Here is a 24,907-nt window from a genome sequence, read left to right on the forward strand (position 1 = left end):
GGAGATTAGAAACTGTGCACCATTTCAGAGCTGTCAGTTTATGCTATAAGCACCTCTCTTGTGGTATGATGAGACATCCAGAGGCTAACACACACCCAAGGAGAGGTCAAACTGAGTTTCTGAACCATAAAGTTGGCCATCAGACACCCTTCGAACCACGTATGGTCCACCATCATTGAGGCAGAGTAGGGGGAAGTTGTTCATGATGAAAGGCCTGAAACATCATGCTGGGCTGGCTCGCTACATTATTGGGCCCAGGACGTACTCCACTGTACAGTCTTCTGGCCACTGAGAGAGCCCTCTGAATCCTCAGATACCTCCAGGCCAAGAAATCCTCCAGGACTCTCTGAGGCCCTTGATATAGAGAGAGGACTGCCCCTGTGCTCCCAAATTGCACATAGCCTGCAAGCCTGTATTGGCTCCACCCCCTGACAGAACCCCCATTTCAGAGACATTTTCGGCCTGTTTTAACCAGTACTGCTGAATCTGAATTGATGAAGTGGAGGTGGAAGTTGGTTGGACTACACAGGTGTGAATTTTTAGGGGACTGTTAATTATGCAATGGCTCCCTTCATATTTTAATAATTTTATGTGTTCTCTACCACCAGTTGATAAGATAAAAGCATAATATGTGCTCAAAGTCCAAGAGTAACCTCAACACAAGGAATGAAGAGTGGAAAAGAGATCCCATTTGTGCCTCCATTGCAGAAGAAAGGAAACCCCTGGCAGGGGGGAAGAGCTCTATTAAAAGTGAAGGGTTCAAGGGGTTCTGTGAAGTGGGTAGGAAATCAAAGAGGTGTCTAGACTCACAAGAGTGTTCAACCTGCACCCCGCTGGCTGCATGTGGCCCAGGATGGCTGTGAATGCAGCCCAACACAAAACCATAAATTTACTTAAAACATTATGAGATTTTTTGTTTTTGTTAGTGTTTATGTATTTAATGTGTGGCCCAAGACAACTCTTCTTCTTCCAGTGCGGCCCAGAGATGCCAAAATGTTGGACACCCCTGGTAGAGAGAGAGAGAGAGAGAGAGAGAGAGGGAGAGAGGAGTTGGCTTGTGGGTGTGCGGGCAGCCTGAGCAGTCACACAGGATGCCAAACTCAGAAGGGTGCTGAGTTTGGCATGATGCCTTGCATTTACCATCTTAAATTCTTCATAACATTTGAACAAGGAGGCCTTGCATTTTCCTTTTGCACCTGGTTCTGCAAGCAGCTTCCTCTCCCTTCAACTCAAGATGGACATAAATTGACTTTCAAACCACTGGAACTTGAAGGAAAGGAGGGGAAACACAAGTGGGTGGCAGGAAAAGGGCTGGAGGGGGAAATCTCCCTCCCCTACCTCCGGAGAATGCCCACACAGGTCTAGGGAAGCTCTGGTTCCTGACCCCTCTCACCCCATCCAGGAGTGGCCAAGACAGGAAAGAAGTCAGCTTCACAGGGGGTTCCTTCAAGTGGGGAGAAATGCAGCAGAGGCATTAGGGCAGGAGCACCCCTGGAAGCAGGACACCCTACTTAGAAACAGGGGTCTACTGAGAATATCATTCGGACCCCACCAGACATGCAGTAACAGAGAGAAGGCAAAATTCCATTTCAAACAGTAAGGCTCTAATGATACGTGATTTCTCTCTTCTTTTCCCTCAGCCTTCTCCTCAAGACCTGGGTAATGCTTGTCAGTACATTCCTTGAATGAAACTACCCAATCGTGAGCAAGATTCCTTTTCGTTTTAGAAGTGAAGGGAAACAATGCTGGGGTGGGGGCGGGGGCCAGCCTGGGAAGGCCGAGCATTTCTGAGTGACACCAGTCAGTGCCGTGGGTTTTACACATCTGCAGCTCCCACAGTATCTCAGCTGACTAAATAAAAACCCAACCAAGTCAGTGTGACACAGAGATTTTCACAAAGATGCTCTGTAGTCCTTAGAAATAAATGAGAAATGCTTCAGATGACTGTGCTCGGTTATTCCTTGGCCCAAGCAAGCATTCCTGAGGTCGTCTGAGGGCTAGTTTCAGAATCTCTGTCATCCTCTCTGAAAGACCTACCCTTAAAGTACATTATTCAGCCCAAGTATCAGGAGGGGAGGAGTGCGATGGGAGTGGGGGTAGTGCTAGAAGCTAGACTATAGAAGCTCCATTCTATATTCTACTTATTGGCTTGTAAGGGGAAGAGGGCTACAATGGATTGTTCCTTCCTAGAACAGGAGCTCACCACATCACCTTCACCCTTTAACAACCTCATTCTCCAAATGGGCCTTCCACCCTCAGACCTCCCCCCACTGGCTGCCTCCATCCCCTGGGCCCTGGCTGTACAGCTGAGGGTCAGTGTGAGCATAGGTGTGGTGGAAAGAAGGAAAGAGCGACAGATGAACTTGGGGTTGGCCGTGGACCCACTCTGAGCCTCAGTAGCCCCACTGATGAAACTTATAAGAAGGTTCCCTGAAGACTCTTCCCCATTGGGCATTTGCACAACCCCCTCTGAGGCCTCCCTGTTTGCACTCTCCCAGGGCCCCCTGCCCACCTTGCATTTGAAAGGCTTCACATCGGAGTGGACGATCATGTGTGCCTTGAGGGTCTGTTTCTGCACGAAACTCTTATAGCAGAGGTGACACTGGTAGGCGCGGATGTTGGTGTGGATCAGCACGTGCCTCTTCATGTTGGCCAACAGAGTGAACTCCCGCCCGCAGATCCCACATTTGTGCTCCTTCACGCCCTGGAGGGAGGCAAGGTTCAAAAAGCAGTGGTTAGCAAGTAATGGGCTTTCATCAGGGTTGTTGTCTTTGTTTTTCTCTCTGCCATGTAAATCCATGAAGAGCTGGCTGATAGATATTTAGTTCCAAATGGTGTGGCCTTACCTTTTTGTACTGCTATTTGATTGAAAAATGTTGATTACATAATCTTATTTTCTTCTGAAAACTGTAAACTACATAAAGTTACAGGTAAAGAAAGCTATTGCTTTTGTTGCTCCTGCTGCTGCTGCTGGGGTTAATTCTACAGTGATGGCTCTCAGGGATTAACAGGATTTTGGTAAGAGCACAGTGCAATGCTATGCCAAATGAGTCTATAATCTGGCTTTCATGATAATGAAAAAAAACAAACCTCCTAAACTGATAATATCATTTCCTGTATTAAAATCAACATTCTTTTGAGTTCTCATCAAGTGTACTTGAAAATCCCAGAAGGACAACTCATATCCACAGTTTAATAAATTACAACCTGATAACCACCTCTTGAGATGGTCCCCTGGGTCCCTCCGGCCACAGTGGCCTCTGTGGGATTTGGGTATGGAACCTCCTTTCTAAGCCAGCTTCAATCTTATAGAGAAATTTGATGAAGGATAGTTTTCTGAATTAGACAGCAGGACCAAAGGACATTTTCTAGTTTCCTTGCTGTTTGCGGAGAAGTGTTTGAATAACTTAAGCATTGATGTCCTTAGCTGAATGAGCCCATGGCACTAAAGGGTGAAGTCAGGTCTCTGCCCAGCCACACTTACTGGCTGCAGAGCCCCAGGTAAGCCTTGTGGCCTTTCCTGGCAAAGGCCTCCTCATCTCTAGCCGAAGGGGTGAGCCATAAGAAGCTGGGGACTTCTCCCAGCTAGAATGCTCTCTAGTCTTGATTATTGCAGATGAGTACAGATTTATGCAAATGAGAAGATCTCCATTTTATTACCCTCCTAAGAAAATGAATTTTAAAAATACATTGCATATTCAAACCATGAGTTTAAAATTATGAAATTAATGAAAACTATTTTCTTGATGGGTTATAAAATTTACTTCAGCATCATTGCTCTGAAGAATCTCTTTAGCCCTGGCTGGTGTGGATTGAGTGCCAGCCTGTGAACCAAAGTGTCGCAGGTTCGATTGCCTGCAAGTCCATTGATGAGAACTCAAGAGAATGTTGATTTTCATACAGGAAATGATATTATCAGTTTAGGAGGTTTATTTTTTTCATTATCATGGAGCCAGGGCACATGCCTGGGTTGCAGGCCAGGTCCCCAGTAAGGGGTATGCAAGAGGCAACCACACTTTGATGTTTCTTTCCCTCTCTTTCCCCTTCCCTTCCCTTCCCTTCCCTTCCCTTTCCTTCCCTTCTCTACCTTTCCCTTCCCTTCCCTTTCCTTCCCTTCCCTACCTTTCCCTTCCCTTCCCTTTCCTTCCCTTCCCTACCTTTCCCTTCCCTTCTCTCTTAAAAAAATTCATTTCTATACTTGACTATGATCCAGTTGTGCTGGGACCAATAGGTATCTACTTGTCACTGTCTTTAGAGAATTCCAAGTAAAATTCACATGTGGGCTGGCCCAGAACCCACATGAATGGGAGCCTGGACACAACTATGGGGAACACACTAGGCTGCCGTATCTTTAAAAGGATCAGTGAAACCACAGAGGGGGAGCCTGCTGGGGTTGTTAAGGACGAGGGGAGGGAAGGGGGTGAAGAAAGGGAAGTCTTGTCAATAGTGTTCAAGAGCTCAGGTGCTGGAGTCTGAGATCTTGGGTGACCTCCACATGCCTCAGTGTCTCATTTGCAATTTTCAAGTAATGATACCTGTAAGCAGCTCCTAGCATTTTTGAAGAGAATTAAATGCAAAGTAAAGCAGCTGGCACATAGCAAGTGTTCAATAAATACTACCTCTCGCTATTCACTGACATCCTTTATTAAAATGCATTTTGTTTCCTAATTTAAATGAGACTCATTTAGATACCAGGCTGTTTGCCATTTTGACTTCATTTTCTACTATCTAGAAAATTCACTTTTGAAGTGCACTTTTGATTCCTTTTCCACACATGTAGGAAATCAGCAAATGATCCCCTCGGTGGCTGAAACTCAGGCTGGTTTCTTTGTTGGTGGTTCCCTCACATGGCAGGCCTCTCCTCTCCGGATGCTGTCTACAGGTGCCCCATGGAGGGCAGGAGCTGCATGCGGAGCCCACGAGGTACCCACATTGCTCATCTCTGCAGCAGAGCCAGAAATGCCCTATACTTTGTCTTTATGCATCAAACGAAACCCATCATGGCAGAACATAAATGGTATCTTGGCTGAGCAAAGCCCTCCACTGACCCTTAAGAACTAAAGAATGTTTTAGAAACTCTGACTTGCTGGAAGTCTCTCCTGCCAAGAAAACCACTTGAGGTCAAAGGTGTAAGGGTAAAGGTCAGCAGGGCAAACCTCCCCTCTCAGAAGCTTCAAAGCAGCTCCAAGACAGCTCAGCTGGGTACGATTTCAGGGACACCACTGGAAAGTCCCTTATTTTAGTTGATCCTGAATGATTCCAGGGCTTTGATTACAAATTAGGCTGAACAAGGACCCATGGGCCTGCATTTCTCCTTGAAGACCTGGCCTGAGGGAAGATAAAACCCAACCAGCTAGAGAAGGTGCTCTCTCCCGCCTCCTAAACACAAACCACACCGCCCGGCAGTCAACCAGGCAGAGGCTCCACCAGGGGCAGCACAGACCCTGCTGGACGCAGCCTTTGTGTCTCCAGAGCCACTCGCCTATGAAGCAGGTCTCCCAGTGAGGGAGAAAACAGCCGGAAAGGTAGCCACTGCTTCAGCAGCAAGGGACCAAGAGACTTCTCTAGAAAAAGGCTCTGATTAACATATCTCAGACACAGAGCTGGTCTTGAGTAGATAGAGCCTGATGACACACTCATGCTAGTGCCCTGGATGAAGTTTCCAGAAACTGAATTTTAGAAATTCTAGGAAGCTAGGAAGCAAAGAGCACAAAGACCAGCTGTTTCCTTCATCCTTCCCGCCCTCTTCTCCAAGCGGCCCATGTTATTTCTAGGCCTATCTGAGACTCGAGAGGGCTAGAGGGGAGAGGGCTTGATCGCTAGCCTCCTTTTGCTTGCCCATTTCAAGGTGAGAGGATGGCAGGGTTCAGGAGCTGGGATCCTCTCGCCCAGGGTTACACGGCTCCTCCTGTCAGAAATGCACAGCGGGGCAGGCCTCCTGCCCCAGTCCCCAGGCTCTCCTCTTTCTCTCCACCGCCAGCCCAGCCCCCACCGCAGGCTGAGGCTCCGCGCAGTACCTTGTGGGTGAGGGAGTGCTGCTTGAGGTGGTGGGGCTGCACGAACTCCATGCCGCACTCGGAGCAGATGTAGGGCCGGATGTCCTTGTGCTTCATCATGTGGTTCTGCAGCTGGCTCGGGTACTGGAAGGTCTTGTCGCACTCGGAGCAGTTGTACTGGATGGGCCCGCGGTGCGTGGTGAGGTGCCTCTTCAGCTGGGCCAGCGTGGGGAAGTCGAGGCCGCACTCCACGCAGATGTTTTCCCGCCCGCTGGCGTGCTTGGCCTCGTGGGCCTTGAGCTCGCTGGGGTAGGCGAAGCCCCGACCGCACACGCGGCAGTTGTGCGGCTTCACCTCGCTGTGCTGCATCATGTGGCGCTTCAGGTGGCTGGTCTGGGTGAAGGCTTTGTGGCACACCTGGCATTTGTGGGGCCTCGTGCCCTGGTGGGTGAGCATGTGGGTGTGCAGGTGGCTGAGCTGCTTGAAGAGCTTCCCGCAGCGGGTACATGCGTGTGGCTTGATCCCGCTGTGGCCCAGGATGTGAGTCACCAGGTTGTACTTGGAGGTGTAGGACTTCTCGCAGTTGGGGCACTGCCAGCGCTTCTGCGCCCCGCCCACGTCCACGTAGTAGCTGTCATCGATCTGCACGTTCACGTCCACCCTCTCCACCTTCTGCTTGGTCTCTTCGCTCTCCTGGGGCTCGGCCTTCCCGGGCAGCAGCGGGTCCGCGGGCTGCTTGGGCATGAAGGTGTGCCGGCTGAAGGGGAAGGGGGAGGCTGAGGGCATAAAGAAGGGGAACATGAGGCCCGGGGGGACTTTGGGGTAGTAGGAGTAGGGCGTGGGCAAGAATGGAGCTGCGGTCGGCTGGGGCCACACGGCACTGGGCTTCACGGGCTCCTGCTTCACGGGTTTGCCCCCCATGTGCTCCAGGGTGCGGTAGAACTGGAAGCCCACGTTGCACAGGTCGATCATCTGCGAGTCATACTTGGGGCGCGGGGGCTGCGGAAACAGCAGAGGGAAGTTCGGGGGGCCGTGGGTTTTGCTCTCCTCAGAGTGGAGGACAAGACCAGCTTCTTCAGATGGGTGGTTATAGGGCATCTTGGTGGGCACGCTCTTCCGTTTCCGAGACCCTCCTCCTTCGAAGACTCCCGGGAATCCGTCAAGGTCTCCTGGAGGGGGTTCATACCGGAACTGGGAAAAAGGCCCCCGGAGAGCTTCTGGAAAGGGGTGTCTTTGGGGAGCTTTCCCTCGGGAAGCCACTTGCTGCAGGTAGTGGGGAAAGGAGGGGGACCTCTTCACACCCAAACTGAAATGCACATCCTCATCTTTGATCATCTTCATTTCCTTCTGCATCCTTGGCAATGTTCCTTTAAAAAGAAAGAAACTTATTGTTTAAAAAAAATCCTTTTTTCCATTATGGTTTTTTTGGCTGGATGTCAATACTAATGTATGAAGAGTAATGCTTGCTTACTACTGACCCTCATTTATCCTAGAGCTATTCAGAATAGCACGCTTCCCCCTTTGCAAACCTGGTTACAGTTGTGGAGAGCACTGGCCCCTTGGAGTGCCACCCCGGCTCCAGCAAATCCTAGGCCACAGAACCATAGCTGGGAGGGGCTGGGGCGGGGGCTGGGGGGGCAGACTGGATTGGAAAGAAGAAACCTGAGTACCCGTGGAGCTGTTGTCCCTACTTAAGTGGAGGGCACCAAGGCCCACGGAGATGAGTGACGCACTCAAGTCCCACAACCACTCCATGTACGAGTCAGACCTGGGACACGCTCTCCTGCGGCTCTTCAGCCTGAGAGGGAATCACATGCACCGATGGTGACGTAGCTGTGTCTTTTAAGGTTGTTCCTTCTCTAAGGGCTCCCCATGATTTCCAGTGATTTCTGTATCTGCAGACCTTGCTGTTGGGGGAAGGGGATATTCAAGGACACGCTGGACAGGGGATTTTAACGATTAACTCAGATCTTGGGTTTTCTGAGTATCTACCCCAAGCAAGGTGTGCTGCTGGGATATATCAAGTAGATGAGATCAATGTAATGAAGAAAAGCATGTAACCCAATGTGACAAAGTCATCTTGGCATTTGTGCATTTTAATCTAACACCTGAAGCAGGTGCGGGGGGAAATTCCAGGATTGTGAGTCTCTAAAACTGTGCCCACCTCTCCCCCTTCACACAGGCATCAGAGTAAAGCATGGCCTTTGGTGACTCCTGCAGAACAGACATTTCTTAGCTGAGCCAGATACCGCCACCTGGCTGCCCACATCACACGTGTCTGGGAGAGGTTGTGGGGCCACAGTCTAAACCAGGGGCCTGCTTCCTTTCACATGTCTCCTTGCCATTTTTCTATCCTCCTCACCTGGATACTGGTGGGAAGATCTAAGTAGCTGACTCCACAGTTCTAGTGAGAGCCATTTCTACCTACATCTCTTCAGTTTTAAAGGGATTGGTCATTTTTGCTCATTAGAGGATTCCTCAGAGCCAGTCAGCCTGGCCAGGTGTAAGGTCTATCCTCAGGTCACTGGAGACAGGGCTGGGGTAGGGTTCTGGACTAACTCGGAGCCTGGGCCCTCCTTGGGAATGGCTACATGCTGAGCAACATAGGTTGAGGGCCCAGGGGTGAGAAGGTCCACAACTCCCAGGGGTTTTCTGTTGTCCTGGGTAAGGTAAGTATAGTTTTCATAAGTATCTAGATATTCCCAAATCGCATGTGTGTGTTTATGAGATGTTTGAGAATTGCAGCACAATTTTTTAAAATGGCACTTTTTATATTGGATTACCAATTCTAAGCACAGATGATCCAATTGAGGGAAAAATTATCTGCCCTTATTTTATGAATATTTAGGCCTCATTTAAAGTTGATATGTGAAAGTGTTAGAGAACTAAAGCATCATATCCATCAATCACTGTGTTTATATGAGTGGGAGGACAGCCCGTGTTGTCTTCCTTCCCCAGGTTCCAGGCTGAGTAATGCAGAGGGAGAGCCTGCGTGTCCAGCAAGAGGGAGGCCGAGCCCTGCACCCCACCCTTCTTCTGCTCCTTTCTGATGTTGTTAGGTAAATGCTAGGCCTTCTACCACGGCTGCCTCAAGCCCCAGGCACTGGTAGGAAGGGACAAGTGCAGTCGGAGGACGAAATGCCCGGCTTCATGAGACTAGGAGTGTGTTGGGGGGGATGTATCAAAATGAGGGGAGTGGTGCTGTCACTATCAAAAGGACCAGGACAGCGCAGAAAGGGCAGAAGCTCTCAGGCAATTTTTCACATTTACTAGATTGTCACTGGGCTTGCAATTCAGCGAGTCATGAGCCCTAAATTCTACAGCGTTATAGAAGTTCTGGCCTGCCCCAAGAATTTGTTGCATCTATAGACATAATTCACTTTCGGACTAGGCTAATGTGTCCTATTAAAATGGAGGGGAAATGGCAGCTCCTTTTTCCGGAATTTCATTTTGGCCACAGTTGGATTTATACCCTCTTTGGAGATAAGACCCTATTTGTAAAAAGGCTGCTCAGACCGGAGAGAACTCTTCCAGGCTACTAGTGACTATGGCAGACCAAAGTAGAGCCCATCCCAATGCAAATGGATCCTGTTTGTTTTATTCAGATCTGGTTAAAAGAGTCAGTTGATTCTTACTTTATATTAGAGAGCTTGACTGGAAAATTAAGCTCTCCAGTATAAATGTCAGAACATGGGCCAGAACTTATTGAATTTTTTGTGTATTGTTTGTTAAGGAGGTATTTGAAAACGTGTGGTTAATGATGTCTGGTATCTTTATGTTTTGTATCTTATACTGGAAAGCTACTTAATTGGAAAGGAATGTGATCACTAATTTTGAAACTGAAGGTATTTCAGTTGATACACATGATTGTCACCTTTGTTTAGCATTTTTGTTTTTAGTTGTGACATTGTCTACTAGTTGACTCATCTTACTATATTAGGAGTGACATAATATAATGGTCATTTCAAAAGCATACTTATTTAAGTGTCTGCATTTTTATTTTATCACCATTGACCTAGTAAAGCAAAGAAAGATTGTTGAACAGAAGTAATATGTTTTTTTTAACACAAATGGCAGAATATGTCCCCCAAACCTGGAGACTTTACATATGTACATTTTAATTTCCTCCCTATTTCAGTATAATAAGAAATTTCCCCCAGTTTTTAACTTGTGCATATATATCTCAACCCTAAATTAGTAGTTATTAACACAGGAGGTTTAAAAAAAGCACTGGGATCCATCCATGGACATTTCCCCAGATCTTACAATAGCAGCCCCTTTCTGCATAAAAATCTTAAGGAGCACGGCCAATCCCTACAGAGGCTGAGAAGCTAGATCTGTTAACTCTTGGCCCACTTAAGAGGTAAATCAGCTAGCATTGTTGCTACTTATCAATGTTCCTGTCTTCTGAGCACAGGGTACCAAGGCCAAGCCACAGGGGATAAAAGAAAAGCACCCAAAAAACAAATCCATATTGGGGATGAGGAGTGTTAAAGGGAAGAGCAGGGAAAAGATGTCTTCCTCAGGGGGTAATTTATCTTGAAATCAGCCAGTTTGACACTCTGAGCAGCCTCTGCAAAACTATTCATTGACACCCAGAAAGCCTCCAAGTGTGCCACCCACGTACTCCCCTCTATTTCTGAGAGGAGGTCTGCAGACATCCGTGACAGTTATGAGATTCCTATGGGAAGCAGAAGAGGTTTGGGGGCAGCACTGATCTACTCGGACAGGGCAGGGCAGCTGCAGGGGAGCTGCAGGCCCTCCCTGGTCAATGATCTAACTGCTCCCAGAAAACCAGTAGTTTGTAGGATAGTTTCCCATTAGGACATGCTGAAACAATAGGCAAAAAGAAAGAAGAACTAGAATTATAAAAGTACACAGCTGCTGAATAGTGGGAAGCACGTTGGTTTGGAGCCTGAGGGTCTGGGTTGGAACACAGGCTTTGTGTTACAGCTGTGGGAACTGAGCACGTTTTGGGGGAGGACCTAATGTCATCTATGACATGAGGGTTGGGCTATCCCCATTGGGTTGATGAAGACTCTAAAATATTAGAGTGTATATGTGAAACTGAACAGTGCGGTCTCTTGAGGGGTAAGAAAGAGTGGACAGGAGTGGATGGCTGAGGTGACGATCCATGGACGATGCTGACTGACACGGTCTCTGTTTTCCAAACTGAAGCTCTTTTCACTATCAACTGGCATCTGGGCTTCTGCTTTGCAAGTTCAAAACCAAGGCTTTTCCCATCTACCCTGAGTTAGTCTTGTCATAGTAGTGAATGTGACCCACACTCAGTGAGGCCAGCAGGTTAGGCCAGGGTGATTCTCTTTATTCAGTGTGCAGATACCCCTCATTCCTTCTCTATGGCTCTGTTTCCTATTATGAAGATAATATCTCTGAACCTTTATTAATAACAAATGGCTTTGGTAAGTGAGGACAAAAGGGATTGGGTGGTCCTGTGAGCTATTTCATTCAGTTTATGGGAAGCTGAAGAATTGCCCTTCATCTAATATCAAATGCCACCGTCCTAGGAACAGGAGAACCATTTGGCAAACCCAAAGACTCGGGCACTGGGACAGTGCTGGGTCAACACTGGCTCTTGCAACTCCTGTTAGACTGTGAGGGCAGGGACTGGGTCTGTTTTATTCACACTGTGTTTCCAGTCCTGCACATAGTGCCCAGCACAAAGTAGAGGACCAGTGAGCTGCTGTGGGATAAGTGAAGGAACGAATGGTTCTTGTTTTTAAAGTCTCCATATGGAACTTCATGGACATGGACAACAGTGTGGGAATTAACTGTGGGAGCAGGGGGAGGGATGGGCGGAGGAGGGCAAAAAAGGAAAAATTGGGACAACTGCAATAGAATAACAACAAAAAATAGTTAAGGAAAAAATAAAATGTATGATTTTACCTTACATTATTCAGATAGCAAGTGACTTTGGGGATGACACTAATCAGATCACAGGCACAGTCACAAATTCTCAGGTAGTTGTTGGGGGAAGAATTTGATACACACACTTTGTTGTGTGTTGTTGCTTACCCTCCTCGGTTTCCAAGGGCATCATTCTCTGAACAGACCATCAGATTCGGGGAAAGGCCCTGGTTCCTGGCTTCACTAATGCTAGGGAGCCATCCTTAAAGTGCCACAAGGTTCTGCAATGCAGTCGTAAAACAGACGCCCAGAAAGTCCAATGGGCAGTAGCAGGGAGAAAGACCCCTGGACTGAGAATGTAAAACATAAACCAGGAGTGGTTTATGTATGCTTTCACCCAAAGGAAATGTTTAGGAAGTTAGTTGCAGTTTACCCTTTGTACTAACGTGGGGGTGGGGAAGGAGAGGCCTTAGATAGAATAATCATACATTTTTATTGCTATGTTCAGAGAATGTTTTAAGTTCCTGGCGTTCTTCCATGTATACTCAATCACCAAACCCAATAAGCTCTACGTCAGCAACAAATTGTTCGGGGAGGAAAATATTGTGCTGATCTGTTAGAGGAATCTGGGACTCAGGATGTCTTCTTTTTTTTAAAAAAAATGATTTTTATTGTATTTTTAACAGGTATTATCCATAACAGTTAGTTATGAGGAAGTGGTGATTGAATAATTTTAAAAACAAAAACAAAATCTCCTCTTTGAACCATAATGACCAAATAGAAATGAAGGCCTAACCAACATGAAACTACATTTGTTTGGGGGGGGGGGAGGTTGCTTCTAATAATGCCCTTTAATTGGGAATTCACCTACTGCACCAAAATATAAATATTCCCCAGATAAAATTACTGGTATTTTGTGGTTCTCATTCGAATCGAAGGTCATTTCAGTAAATGCTAGTGGAAGAGTCATGGTGAGTCAGCATGCCAGGGCTAGACCTATTTATCTCCTTTCTATTCATCCTGAAATTCATGGGGGAGAAATCTCTCATATTCTTTGTTCCCTGAATATTTCCAAGGTTTCATTGGAAAATGCTACATTTTACTATTGGAGACACTGGCTTCCCTTTTAATCTGGGAGAATGGCACTTCACTTAGGTGGTCTACTCTCAACAAAAATGGAAGAAAGGAAGAGGTTAGAGTTGAGGAAAAGTTTAAGAACAAGGAACAGTGCTAAGAGCAGCAAAGCTTGGGGAGCTGTGGGAGGACAACAGGAAGGCAAGATGGGAAAGTATGTGGACAGACTGCCAGCCTCTCTGTTGAGACACAAGGATCTTGTTTTAAGACTCCTCTGATGTGGGATTTTATTGTATCACCTGGTTCTTTCTGAATTTGTGATAACAGAAGGAAACTTTGAGCCTTAGAATTAAATGTTCTAATAATTCAACATAATTGTCTTAATATATATGTAGCTATACTGCTGATTTCTTCATCTTCAGCTATTTGGCAAAAAAAATCATTCAGTCTTGTATTCCTGTGATTGGCAGAAATAGACAGTCTCTCTAAGCATCTGGAACATAGAGAAGTATTTTCTCAAAGAATGGCCTGCCCTGGCATCCCCTGGGTTAGTGGTAGAGCCAAGAAGAAGTGACCAGTTGCTTGGTAGCCAGACCCCAGAGCCCTTCTGGATGCTCTTGTGGATATGATTTAATTTATAAACCAAAATTCCTCTCATTTTATTACAAAAGCTAATCTGTCAACCCATGGCATGGATTGAGTCCCCTGGGTTGTCAGAAATATTAATGAGACATTTTCATAGGTGAAATAATCAATTGAACTCACATAATTTATTTAATTAAGTTCCTAAATGCCACCAAAACATAATAGAGTTAAAGTCATGTGTATTTTTTCATTGCTTAAATTGTCCATAATAGCATACTTATATACCATTTTTGTATACATATTTTTAAAGAGGCCTTATTCAACAACCAGCAACAAATTCAGCTACTCACTTGCATAGGTTAAATCCATGCATATTTCTCTTATGAAAGTTCTTAATGCCTAGGTCTAGTTTCTGGAAAGCAGGAGTGAGTACAATTACTGGAGCACCGGAGCAGCTGCTAGTGTGTTGGGGTTATCTCTGTCCTCGTGACCCATTTAAAGGAAGGAAATGAATTGTAGATATGACTTAGCAGTTCTCTTTCCCAACTCTCAGAGCTACTATAGCTCTTATGGATAGAGGCCCAACTGGAATGTTAGAGTTTTTCTCCTACTTTCATTGGGGGAAATGCCCTTATAATATATGTCAAATTTTTTGTTTTGTTTTAAGTTCATAGATCAAGTAAAGTTTGATATACCTACTGCTAGCTAAGCAGCTATACACACACATGCATATTAAAAGCCTCATTTTCTCCACCTCTGGGAATGACAGTGTATTTGGTCTGGTGGGCCTCATGATTGGTAGATAATGCCAGGAAATATGCAATGAGAACTATCTGACCAATGTGAGTGTCTGCAAGTAAAAGTGGTAAGGATCAACACATAATAGAGGTTAGCCATATGTAAAAGGAATCTATTTTGAAAGTGAAACTCAAGGCAGTATTTTTTGCAGTGGAGGGAGTGAAGAACTGTTCTATATCTTGAATGCGGTGGTGGTTACACATTTCTCTATTTGAAAACTCATACAACTCAAAGGATGAATTTTACTGTATGTGCATTAAAAGTAAGTTTAAAAATATAAAAGAAACTTACAAAAATAATACTTTGTATGTCATTGTAAAAAGAGTAATAGAGAGTATTTGGGAAATGTCCAACACTCAAGGTGACCAGACTCATCCTCTAATCAGTTCATGTCTATGGAACACATCCAATAATACGCATGTGACCTATAAAGAGGGAACTGGGTTATATGAATTGATAGTATTAATTTATGCTCTATCCAAAAGGTAATGGCAGAAGACAGCTTTTTTTCTTGTATGTAGTCTATTCAGCAAAGATATTGTGGGGCAGGGATGGCACATTAAGCTATCCTTCAAGGTCTTCTAATCTTTGGCCCTGGTTGCATTCAGTAAACAATAATTTCTCCAACATTCTTTGATCTATAAAGTAGTCTACCATAAGTGGACAAGATCATTCTGGTCATTAGAAAATACACTCCTACCTCCTGTAAATCAATAGATTGGCATTGATATTCAGGTCCATAGATCACCCTTAAGGAAAATTCCTTAAGCCTGATTAAGTGAGTGCTCTTATGAAATGGAACTCATGAATCTCCAAACCCACAGACCAAATTCTGAGTCATGGCAACCCCACCAGGCACTGCTATCCCATGAAGTCTACCTGAGCAGCCAACTGCCTTCTTTCTTTGATACTTCTTCTTCTTTTTTTTTGTAGGGAGCAGAAGCAGGGAGAAAGAGAAGGAGAGAAACACGACAGTGAGGAAGAAACATCAATCAGTTGCTTCTTGTACATGCCCCAGGCATTGCCCTGATCAGGAACTGAACTGGTGGCCTTTGCTTTGCAGGACAATGCCCAACCCACCAAGCCACACTGGTTAGGGCTCTTTGATAGCTCTCACTGGATATATCAACCAAAGTGCCTCAAGATTCTACAGGGCAGGGGGTGGAGAGAACCTTGTCTACTGGAGGCTTTATAGAGACCTAGAGGTAAAACTTTCCTTTCTACCAGAGCTGGAAGAAAATCCCTCACTTCTCTGAAGTCTGTCACATTTGCTTAATGTTCCACTCATTGATAGGGTCCTGTGCTGCTCATGACCTTTCTTTGTGGGCTGGCATCTTATATTTCTAACAAAATCTGATGAAGAAGTCAAAAACTTGCCTGGTGCCCTATATGTTGTTGGAACCCAATAATTACTTGGAAATTTATTTGACAAATACCCATTTTCTAACTTGCTTTCCCTCCCTCACACATGTGGACACATAAGGTATCTCTGGAAGAAAATACAAGTACCTGGTAATACAGGTTGCCCCTGGTGAGGGATATCGTAGGGCTGGGGGAGGAAGGCTTGGGAGCCTGGCAGCCAAGTTCCCAAATCCATAATCTATAGGAAGGCGCCTTTCCTGTTGACCAGTTCCCTGAATGGAGACTTAATTGTATAGCCTTTCAACTTATGCTTTCATACACTGCGACTGACTTAACTATTCAAATACTATTAAAAAATTAAAAATCTATGTAGGCTTTCAAACAGCAAACATTCAGACAAAAATAGTATTGGGTTCTCTCCTTTTTAAGAATGCTCTCAAAGCGTTTCTTTGGACAACTCAATTTCTCTGCCCAGGGTCTTTTGATGCCCCTGTCAGAGTCCACTATAGTTTGTACATTGGGCACACAGCATTATGACCCAGGCTTATATCATCAGGGACATAAGTATAAGCAACTGAAAAGACTGACTAGAAGAAACCTCCCCAATGCACTCACTTGGGAAACCACTCCAGGTGCCTCCTCTGTGCCTGCACTGTGCTGGGGATCAGAAAGATAATGTTTAATCATCCAGACACTGGTTTCAAGAAATTCACCACCTGGGAGAAGAAAGTGACAAACAGATGTGGAGAAATATGTCCTAAGAGCTACAATAGAAGAATCTTGAATAGGTATGTTATTTGCTGAATATGAAAGAACAGTGGGAATGACATTTCTTTTACTGACATAAAATATTTTCTTTCAAGATATTCTCTTTTATTCCATTTTTATCATTAAAACCTAGGTTAAAACAACACAAAACAGGGGAAGGAATAGCTGTGAAAGTGAGGCAAGCAAGGAAAACCTCCCGCTTCCCCAACCAGGGCCCCCGCCTTCCCTGTCAGTGTGTTCTGTAGAACAGAGGGAGACTTCAGTGACTTGACAGCCGGGGCCAACTTTCATACACTATATTAGGAAAGCCAGGTGTGTGTAAGTCAAAAATAAATTTCTTTCAACCTTGAAAATTCAGATAAACATGAGTTTGCTGTGCAGGTTCACGGTAATTACAGAATCACACGTGGCGAACATGACTAATCCAGTGCCTCTGTTGTGCTTCTCCCTGAGGTTTTCCTTGGCTCCTTCCCCGGTGCCAACAAGGAACTCCGGGGAGCTAAGAATGAGACTGTTGGATGGGGGACAGTGTTGGGTCTTCCCCCAGGGCCCTAAGATAGTTGGGTTGCTTAAAAGTTTCTTTCAGTCTAAAATAAAAGTGCAAACCTATTTATGCCACTACAGAATCGCAAAATGTCAAAGCAGGAAGCCTAAATCTTTCCGTGTCTTTCATGTCATGTATAATGACTGGCACTTACTTCCATTTTTAATAATAAGTTTTCAAATTATAATAATTTTCTAGTCTTAAAATGATTTTCTGTTCTTCAACAATAACTAGCAGATACAACTACAAAAAAGCCTGTGGAATTCTCTCCTTGTATGCCTCTCTTTCTGTTCCCCTCTAACAGATAGGCGGAATGTTTTTTGTTTATTTGTTTAGGATTAGTCATCAAAAGGAATATAATTTTTTCAAATATGGTTTATCTTGCTTTTTAAACACAAGTGTATTCTCGAGGCTGTCCTGGTGTGTTGTGGTTAGAGAATGGCCCTGGAAAGCAATGCTCAGATTCCCAAGAAAGAACACATTCATACCAGAATCCCCTAACTTTGAACTTAGCTAACCCCTTTTATGAGCTTCAGGTGCCTATTTGTTAAAATGTAATTATACTCCAGGATTTGTTATTGTTTCAACATGTCTCTGATTCTTGGATTTTCCTTTATCAATTTCTTTTTTCTGGTATGTTCTCTCCCATTCACCCCAAATGCTAGTGTTATCCATGGAAAGAAGGAGAGACCAAACGGTCCATTTGCCAACACCTTCCACCTCAGCCACTCATTTTTTATGGTTTTTACAAAATCTGGTTGATTGTTTCTTGGAAATGACTATTAGCTTCTCTTTCTTTCCATTCCCATATCTAGAACTTCAGTTCAATTGGCTGCCACCTCACCCCTAGATTACTTTCACCAGTTTCCATCCCCTCTTCCAGATCTTTCTTGTCCCTCCTTCCATATCTCTCGAATACTAATGCCAAATCCATCTTCTAGGAATTCAGCATTTTTTCTAAGACAACTCTGTTCAGCAACCTGCAATAATAATGTGGAGAGACTGCTGCTGTACACAGTGTGGAGATAGCTAATTGTTGCTTCAATATTCGTTCCCCCTTCTCCCCTAAGAAACAGAGCCCTGATTTTGCTTGTGGTGACAATGTTCCAGCAAAACCACTAGCTTCTCCAGACATCCTTTCAGTTAGGGCTTGCCCTTTGACACAGTTCTGGCCAGGGAGATGTAAGCAGAAGACTACTAGCAATTTCTGGGAAAGCTTTTGCATTCCTGATGCAGAAACCACCCGCGTATGCTTTCCTGCCTTTCTTTTTTCTGCCTGGAATGTGGATATGAGGCTGGATGGAGGTGGCACTGTCATACTGGAACTGAGAAGCTACACAGTTAATGGCAATGCCTCCCACAGGTGTGGTAGAGGGGAAGAGGGAACGTGTCAATATGGAGCTACTGTACCCACTTTGTGCTGGTTTGCTTGTTATTTGAGAAAATGAATCCTTTTCTTGGTTAAGAAAGTGTATTCAGAGTTCTGGGGCTTGTGGATAAACCCACCTGAAGCACAAAGCAAATCAAATATAAACTCTTCTTCCTGACTTTCAAAGTCCTTCATAAGCAAGTCCAGTTCAATTCCCCTAGTCTCTAAAATCTTCTTATCCCCAAGTTTCCACTATTCTTTTTATGCCTTTTTGCCTTTGCTTAGATTGGCTGGCTTTTAGGGATATATTTTCCATTGATCCATCCCACTCTTCCTGGAAGTCTCCCCTCCCTAGTTTTATGCCCAATTATCTCTCTTTTAGCTTGAGTCCTATTGCATTATCAGCAGAGCCATGGGTAAAAGTAAACACATTGTTTTCCCCTGTACTACACTCTGGTTATTTGGTGGTTATGTTTTCTTTTCCCAGCCAGTGAATAAGCTCCCTTCAATGTGGGATTCACATTCTTCTATCTCCCACCTCATCTTACATGATACCTATCACCATGGAGACACTCGGTGCAGGGCCGTTGCCTGGCGGCGATTCTGCTAGTATGCATTGCTATATCTGCTTTTTAAAACAGGCTCATCTGTGGCTTTAAGAGCACATGTGAATTTAGGCTGTATTTCCATCTAGTAAGTTAATATCATTGGTTGGCAGTTCAGAATCTGTAAGAATTAATTTGCCATGGGGAGAAATTTTCAGTAGCAAACATGATCACTGTAGTTTCTTTATTGCTGGAGCATTATGTTGGATTCACACATTGCTAGAGCATTTACTGGGATTGGAGATCAACCTCCATCCCATTAAAGCTGAGTTTTCAGCATTAAGACATTATGAGAGTAGGACTCATTGGTGCCCATCTCTCCCTGTCTCAGAAGGGAGCAAAAGCCAGTTGAAAGGTGTAGCTTGGGTGAGGGGCCACAGATCTGCTGTCCAGCACCTGCATGGAGCCAGGGCAGGGCGGCCACAGCAGCAGATCCGGCGCAAAAGCCTCCTTGGAGGATGGTGTTCTCCTTGGAATGCAAAGAAAGAAAGGCCACCATTGATTAAACTTCTGAGGGTTTAATCACTCTTCTATGAAATTGAAATAATCACAGAACTTATATGCAGATGGTTTTGTGTTATTCCTTAGGCACTTAACTGAAAATCAAAAAGGACATCAGTGCAGGGAAGGGATATCCAACTTCAGAAATGAAGGTTAATGTAACTTCTCAATTTTCTACCTTAATTTTTCTTCTTTGAGATGTAACTACATTCATATCCTTACCTTTTTTCTCTGTCTCGAGCATAAACATACTTACATGCACACACACTCACAAGTATTACCATATTCTCTCTGTGTGTGCTACAGTAAAAAAAAAATAGAGTTATAGCCACTATGGAAAACAGTATGGAGGTTCTTCAAGAAACTGAAAATAGAACTGCCATGTGATCTAGTAATCCCATTTCTGGGTATATATGCAAAGGAAATGAGATCATTATCTCAAGGAAATACTGTACTCTCATGTTCATTGTAGCAGTATTCCACAATAGCCAAGGTGTGGGAACAACCTAAATGTCCATCAGTGGATAAATGGATAAAGAAAATGTGGTGTGTGTGTGTGTGTGTGTGTGTGTGTGTGTGTATACGTTGAATATTATTCAGTCTTTAAAAGGAAGGAAATCCCGCCATTTGCAACAACATGGATGAAACTTGAGGGCAGTATGCTAAGTGAAATAAACCAAATAGAAAAAGACAAATACTTTGTGGTATCACTTATATATGGGAATTAAAATAAAAAGTCAAACTTTTAGAAACAGAGAGCAGAGAAGTGGTTACTGGGAACTGGGGAAGGAAGGGAATAGGAAGAGGTTGTTAAAAGGTACAGACTTTCAGTTTAAGGTGAATAAGGTCTGAGGACCTAATGTATAACATGGTGACTGTAGTTGATAACAGTGTTGTATAGTTGAGATTTGCTGAGAGAGTACAACTCAAATGTTCTTACCAAAAACAGGGAGGGGGCATTATGTAGGGTGATGGGTAGGTTAACTAGATGGGGGGATATTTTCACAATGCATATGTGTATCAAAAAATCATGTTGCACACTTTAAATATCTTACAATTTTATTTGTCAATTATACCTCAAGAAAGCTGAAAAAAGGAGAGAATTCTCTTCAAAAATTTAGTTTCTCCTAATACATTAAAAAGCACAAATCTGCCTTCAGAATAATGATCCTTAATCTAGGAATTGCAATGACTTCCTTATTTGGTGTTTTAATCTCAGTTTTAAAAAATTCAATTAGTAATACAAACAAAAAATGAAAGAAAGCATAAAAAATTGTTTATTTTGGATTTTCCATAGGATAGACCTTGGGGAGAATGCCCACAGGAACCATTTATAAATGTCTGTGAGTTGCTTTGGGGGCCATCAGAGGAGTCTCAGAGGCAAGAACCCCACTGAGCAGTCCTGAGGCTGAAATAAAAAGAGCCTAAGTTTATGAGCAACAACATGGAGGCCTGTGGGCCTTGAAGGCTTCCTAGAAGTTCAGGGGCTCAGGAGTGACAGCCTAGCTGCCTCCACAGGCAGATTTCTGATGAGTTTATTGCCATCCCAAGTAAGGGTTATGGGGGTGGGGAGAGAAGGGCCACTCCTGCAAAGATGTATAAAGTGCAATTCTTTTCCTTAGGCAGCTTGCCCCTAGTTGAGGAAGTGTGCTAGAGAGCACAAAATAAGATATTCTCTGGGTTGGAGGGGACCTAGAAGGCCTAAAAAGGTAAGCTACATTATAAGTCTCTTAACCTTTGGAGTCTTGGTTTCCACATTGATGGGGCCAATAATGCTCCCTTGGTAGTGGATTAAATGAGATAACGTAACTTGCAGAGTGTGTGCACATAGTAAGTATAGTTCAATTTGCTGTTACTATTGGCATTATGACAAGTCAGCAAATTGTGTTCGATAAATGCTGCTGTCAATAGGATATCACTTCAGAGTGAGGTGGTCAATGAGGTCAAAGGGGAAGAGGATGGGTGAGTTCTAGAACTGAAACACTGGGGAGTGGGCACGCCTTGTGAGGTAGCTTCTGGTTACAGTGATTATCCGGGCTATCTGATCAGAGAGGGTCTCCCTCGTTCCATCAGCCTGTAGAAACTGGGCTTCGGGAACACAGTGAACGAGGAGCAGGCATCCTTGTTCATAACAGAGCTAATGGGCAAAGAGGAAGTATGACCCCACAACATTGATGGCCTGACTGTTCACCTAAAGTTACATAAAGTTAGAAATCTCCCCATCTTCCAGCTCTCTCTTTCATAGCCCTGAGCGTATTGTCCTGGTAGAAATATCGCAACATATCTTGGCCATTCATTCATTCATTCTCTGTCTTGACCTGCTAGATCATGACCTCTGTGAGACCGGGTACCCTGCCTATGCTATTCATTGCCATATTCTCCAGAAAAATGCCCTGAATACTATAGATCAGTGCATTAGAATCACTTGAGAAGTTTTACACATACCACACTCCCCTCACCACACACAAACACACACGCACACACACACACACACACACACAAAATGTGATGTCTGGGGGCCTCCCAAGACCTACACTACATCAGGATCTCTGGGGGTGGGGGTCTAGGTATTGGTGTATTTTAACAGCTCTATAGTGATTATTATGGCCAACAGAGGTCAACAGCTACTTCAGGGAGGTGTTCAGTAAAGTTCTGTTGAATGTAAATGACAGAACCTATTCACTAAGGCGGGCATGAGCGATCATGAGGTGGGAGGGAAGGGATTCTGATGGATAAAGCTCTGTGACTTGCAGTCACTGCTGTCTTCCCACTACTCGCCCAGGCTACCAGGAATGGGGTGTGGGGGTCAGAAGAAGATTCTCCTCCATCCCAAGGCTGAGTTGATGAAGCATGGCCCATGGAAATGGCCATTTGGGGGTCCAGGTAATCCACAAAGAGATTTGGGGGTCCAGTATAGCCTGGACAGATCATGCTATACTCTGGTGGGGGGTGGATGCCACAAACGCACCATTTGTGTGCATCTGGATCTTAGACGGGAGACCCCTCCCCACCCCTTTTTCTCCTCCCAAGCCTCCACCTCCCCCAAGGCCCTGCCTACAATGCTTAACAATGAGGAAGAGGATGCAAGAAGATTTTCTTCCTGCATGACTATGATACTTCTGAAAGGTTGAGCTGTGGGATTTTTTTTTTCTTTTCACTTCTCTCTTGGAAATCACCTCCATATGCTGATTGGACTATAGTATAAGACTTCTTCTTTACATAGAGAAAGCATTCCCCACTATATTTAGGAGGTAAAAGAGGCTGCTGTTATTTCAGCTTCCTTAATAGCTTTCAATGCCATTGTATGGTTTTCGTTAAAAATTTTTTTCCCAAAAGAAACAACAAAATGTAAAATCTCCTTTATACTTTGATTGATGGTTCACACCTTTTGGAATATCTAGCTCATATTTTTGGAAAGAAGCAGCTGGTTCCCTTGACATTTAATTCCAACAAAATGCTTCATTCAATTTTCTCTCTCCTAGATAGGGTACACAGACTATTGGAAAATATTCGATGACACTCATTCAAATGTCTGCATTAAGTGTAGAGTATAGGAAAGGTAGAGTATACTTGTAATACTCTGGAATCTGAACGAATTGCATTGAAATGGCTGAGCTTAAGAAAACGCTATCCCCTGGCTGGCATAGCTCAGTGGATTGAGTGCGGGCTGCAAACCAAAGTGTCGCAGGTTTGATTCCCAGTCAGGGTACATGCCTGGGTTGCAGGCCATGACCCCCAGCAACCGCACATTGATGTTTCTCTCTTTCTCCCTCCCTTCCCTCTCTAAAAATAAATAAATAAAATCTTAAAAAATATATTAAAAAAAAGAAAATGCTATCGTGGCAGGAAAGGATCTAGCTGCTGTTGATAACCACAGGGAGGAATCTTTGCAACTGGGGTAGGACAATCAGGTTTTTGTCCCTGGGTCAGGCTGAGTGTTTTAATCAAAGGACTTTGCTATAAATCAATGGCATTAGTAGTCACCATGACAGCTGTGTTGCAAGGCTTTTAACGGATTATCTCTTTCAATCACTACTATGATTACCCCTGTCTCATAGATAAGGAATTGAGGCACAATGGTTATAACTGATGTGTCTACGGTCACATAGCTTGGAAGTAGCAGCTCTTAGCCAGGTTTGGCAAACTCTTGGTACAGAATTAGAGAGTAAATATTTTTGGTTTTGTGAGGCCTACAGTCTCGGTGGCAACTACTCAACCCTGCTGCTGTAAGGAAAGCAGCTATAGTTGCTAGACAAGCAAAGGGGAGTGTCTGTATTTCAATAAATGTTTACAAACAAAAACAACCAGTGGCCTGCACTTGGCCTTAAGGTTGTAGTTAACTAACTCTTAGCCATGGCATTAAGCCCTCTCTTGAGACTTGTTGCTGGAAACTTTTATTTAAATAATCTCCTTTCAAGATCTGTTACATTTCTATATGAGCTATTGCAAGCACTCATTGAGCCTACTTGTACAGTGGTCTACTGAGTAAGTAAAATTGAGTTTTTTTTAATGAATCATATTTCTAAGTGCTAGCAACAGACTAAATGTTATGATGGGAAAAGACTTTTGAATGAGTGGGCTATAAACTATACAAGGAAGAAAGCCTCTGAGTGCATCTTAGCTCTCAGGGGTCTGTGTGTTGGCACGGTGGAGGAACAGTTAAGTTTTTGCAGCATCCGCTCAGCGCCAGGCCCTGCGCGGGGGCCCTTCCCGCTCTCCCATGTCTTCTGAGAGTCTTTATATGCCACTCCTTTGGTGCAAGTTTCAAGATGACACTAAAATCACACCACAGGATCAAAGAATTTAAGAAAACGGAGCATTATATTCAATCCCTATATCAATCCTGCAAGGCAGGTGCCATTATTCCATTTTATTGGCGAGAAAGAGAGGCTCAGAAGGGAAGTTACTTGCCTGAGGTCACAGAGTGGCTGAGCAGGCATTTCATCCCAGATGTGCCCAATTTATGGGCCTGGTCACCTCCCATTAGGCCATACTGCCCTTCATAGTGGACTGCACGCCTCACCTTGCTTCATAACTCAATCACTAAGAGAGTTTGAAAAGTCAGTTAAATTTGAAATCCTACTTAGTCCTACTCTGTAAAAAGGAGAATAAGAAGTCTTGGTGTGCCCCACTTGCTTCATACAGCTGCTGTAAAAATCAAACAAAGTAGATAGAGTATGTGAAAGACACTTGTAAACATGAAACACTTCCAGGCACGTATGGTGCTGGCATCGTCAGGGAACTGGTCAGTTGTGGTGAGGCAGGTCCTTTCACCTCCTCACCACACTACTGGCCACTGAAAGGGTTCCCCTGCACCCAGGGGACCCCAGCCACTGAATCATTCAGATTGCCCAAGTCTGGGAAGGAATTGGCCCCCAGAAATCCCCTGAAATCAAACCAAAGCTTAGGAACTTGGAAAAGGTTACAGAATAGTCAT

General features: G+C 44.4%; 1 protein-coding gene across 1 annotated transcript in view; it reads right to left on the reverse strand.

Annotated features, from left to right (window-relative positions):
• ZNF366 (zinc finger protein 366) overlaps positions 1 to 24,907 on the reverse strand; it is a 62,703-nt gene that overhangs the window by 12,386 nt on the left and 25,410 nt on the right. The window contains exons 2-3 of the mRNA XM_028528894.2: positions 6,018 to 7,363; positions 2,513 to 2,704 (exon numbers count right to left, since the gene is read on the reverse strand). Of these exons, the coding sequence (XP_028384695.1) occupies positions 2,513 to 2,704; positions 6,018 to 7,349 (1,524 nt within the window). The 5' untranslated portion in view covers positions 7,350 to 7,363. The remainder of the gene's footprint in view (positions 1 to 2,512; positions 2,705 to 6,017; positions 7,364 to 24,907) is intronic.

This window comes from Phyllostomus discolor, chromosome 3, assembly GCF_004126475.2.
Source record: "Phyllostomus discolor isolate MPI-MPIP mPhyDis1 chromosome 3, mPhyDis1.pri.v3, whole genome shotgun sequence".
NCBI classification, from domain to species: domain Eukaryota; kingdom Metazoa; phylum Chordata; class Mammalia; order Chiroptera; family Phyllostomidae; genus Phyllostomus; species Phyllostomus discolor.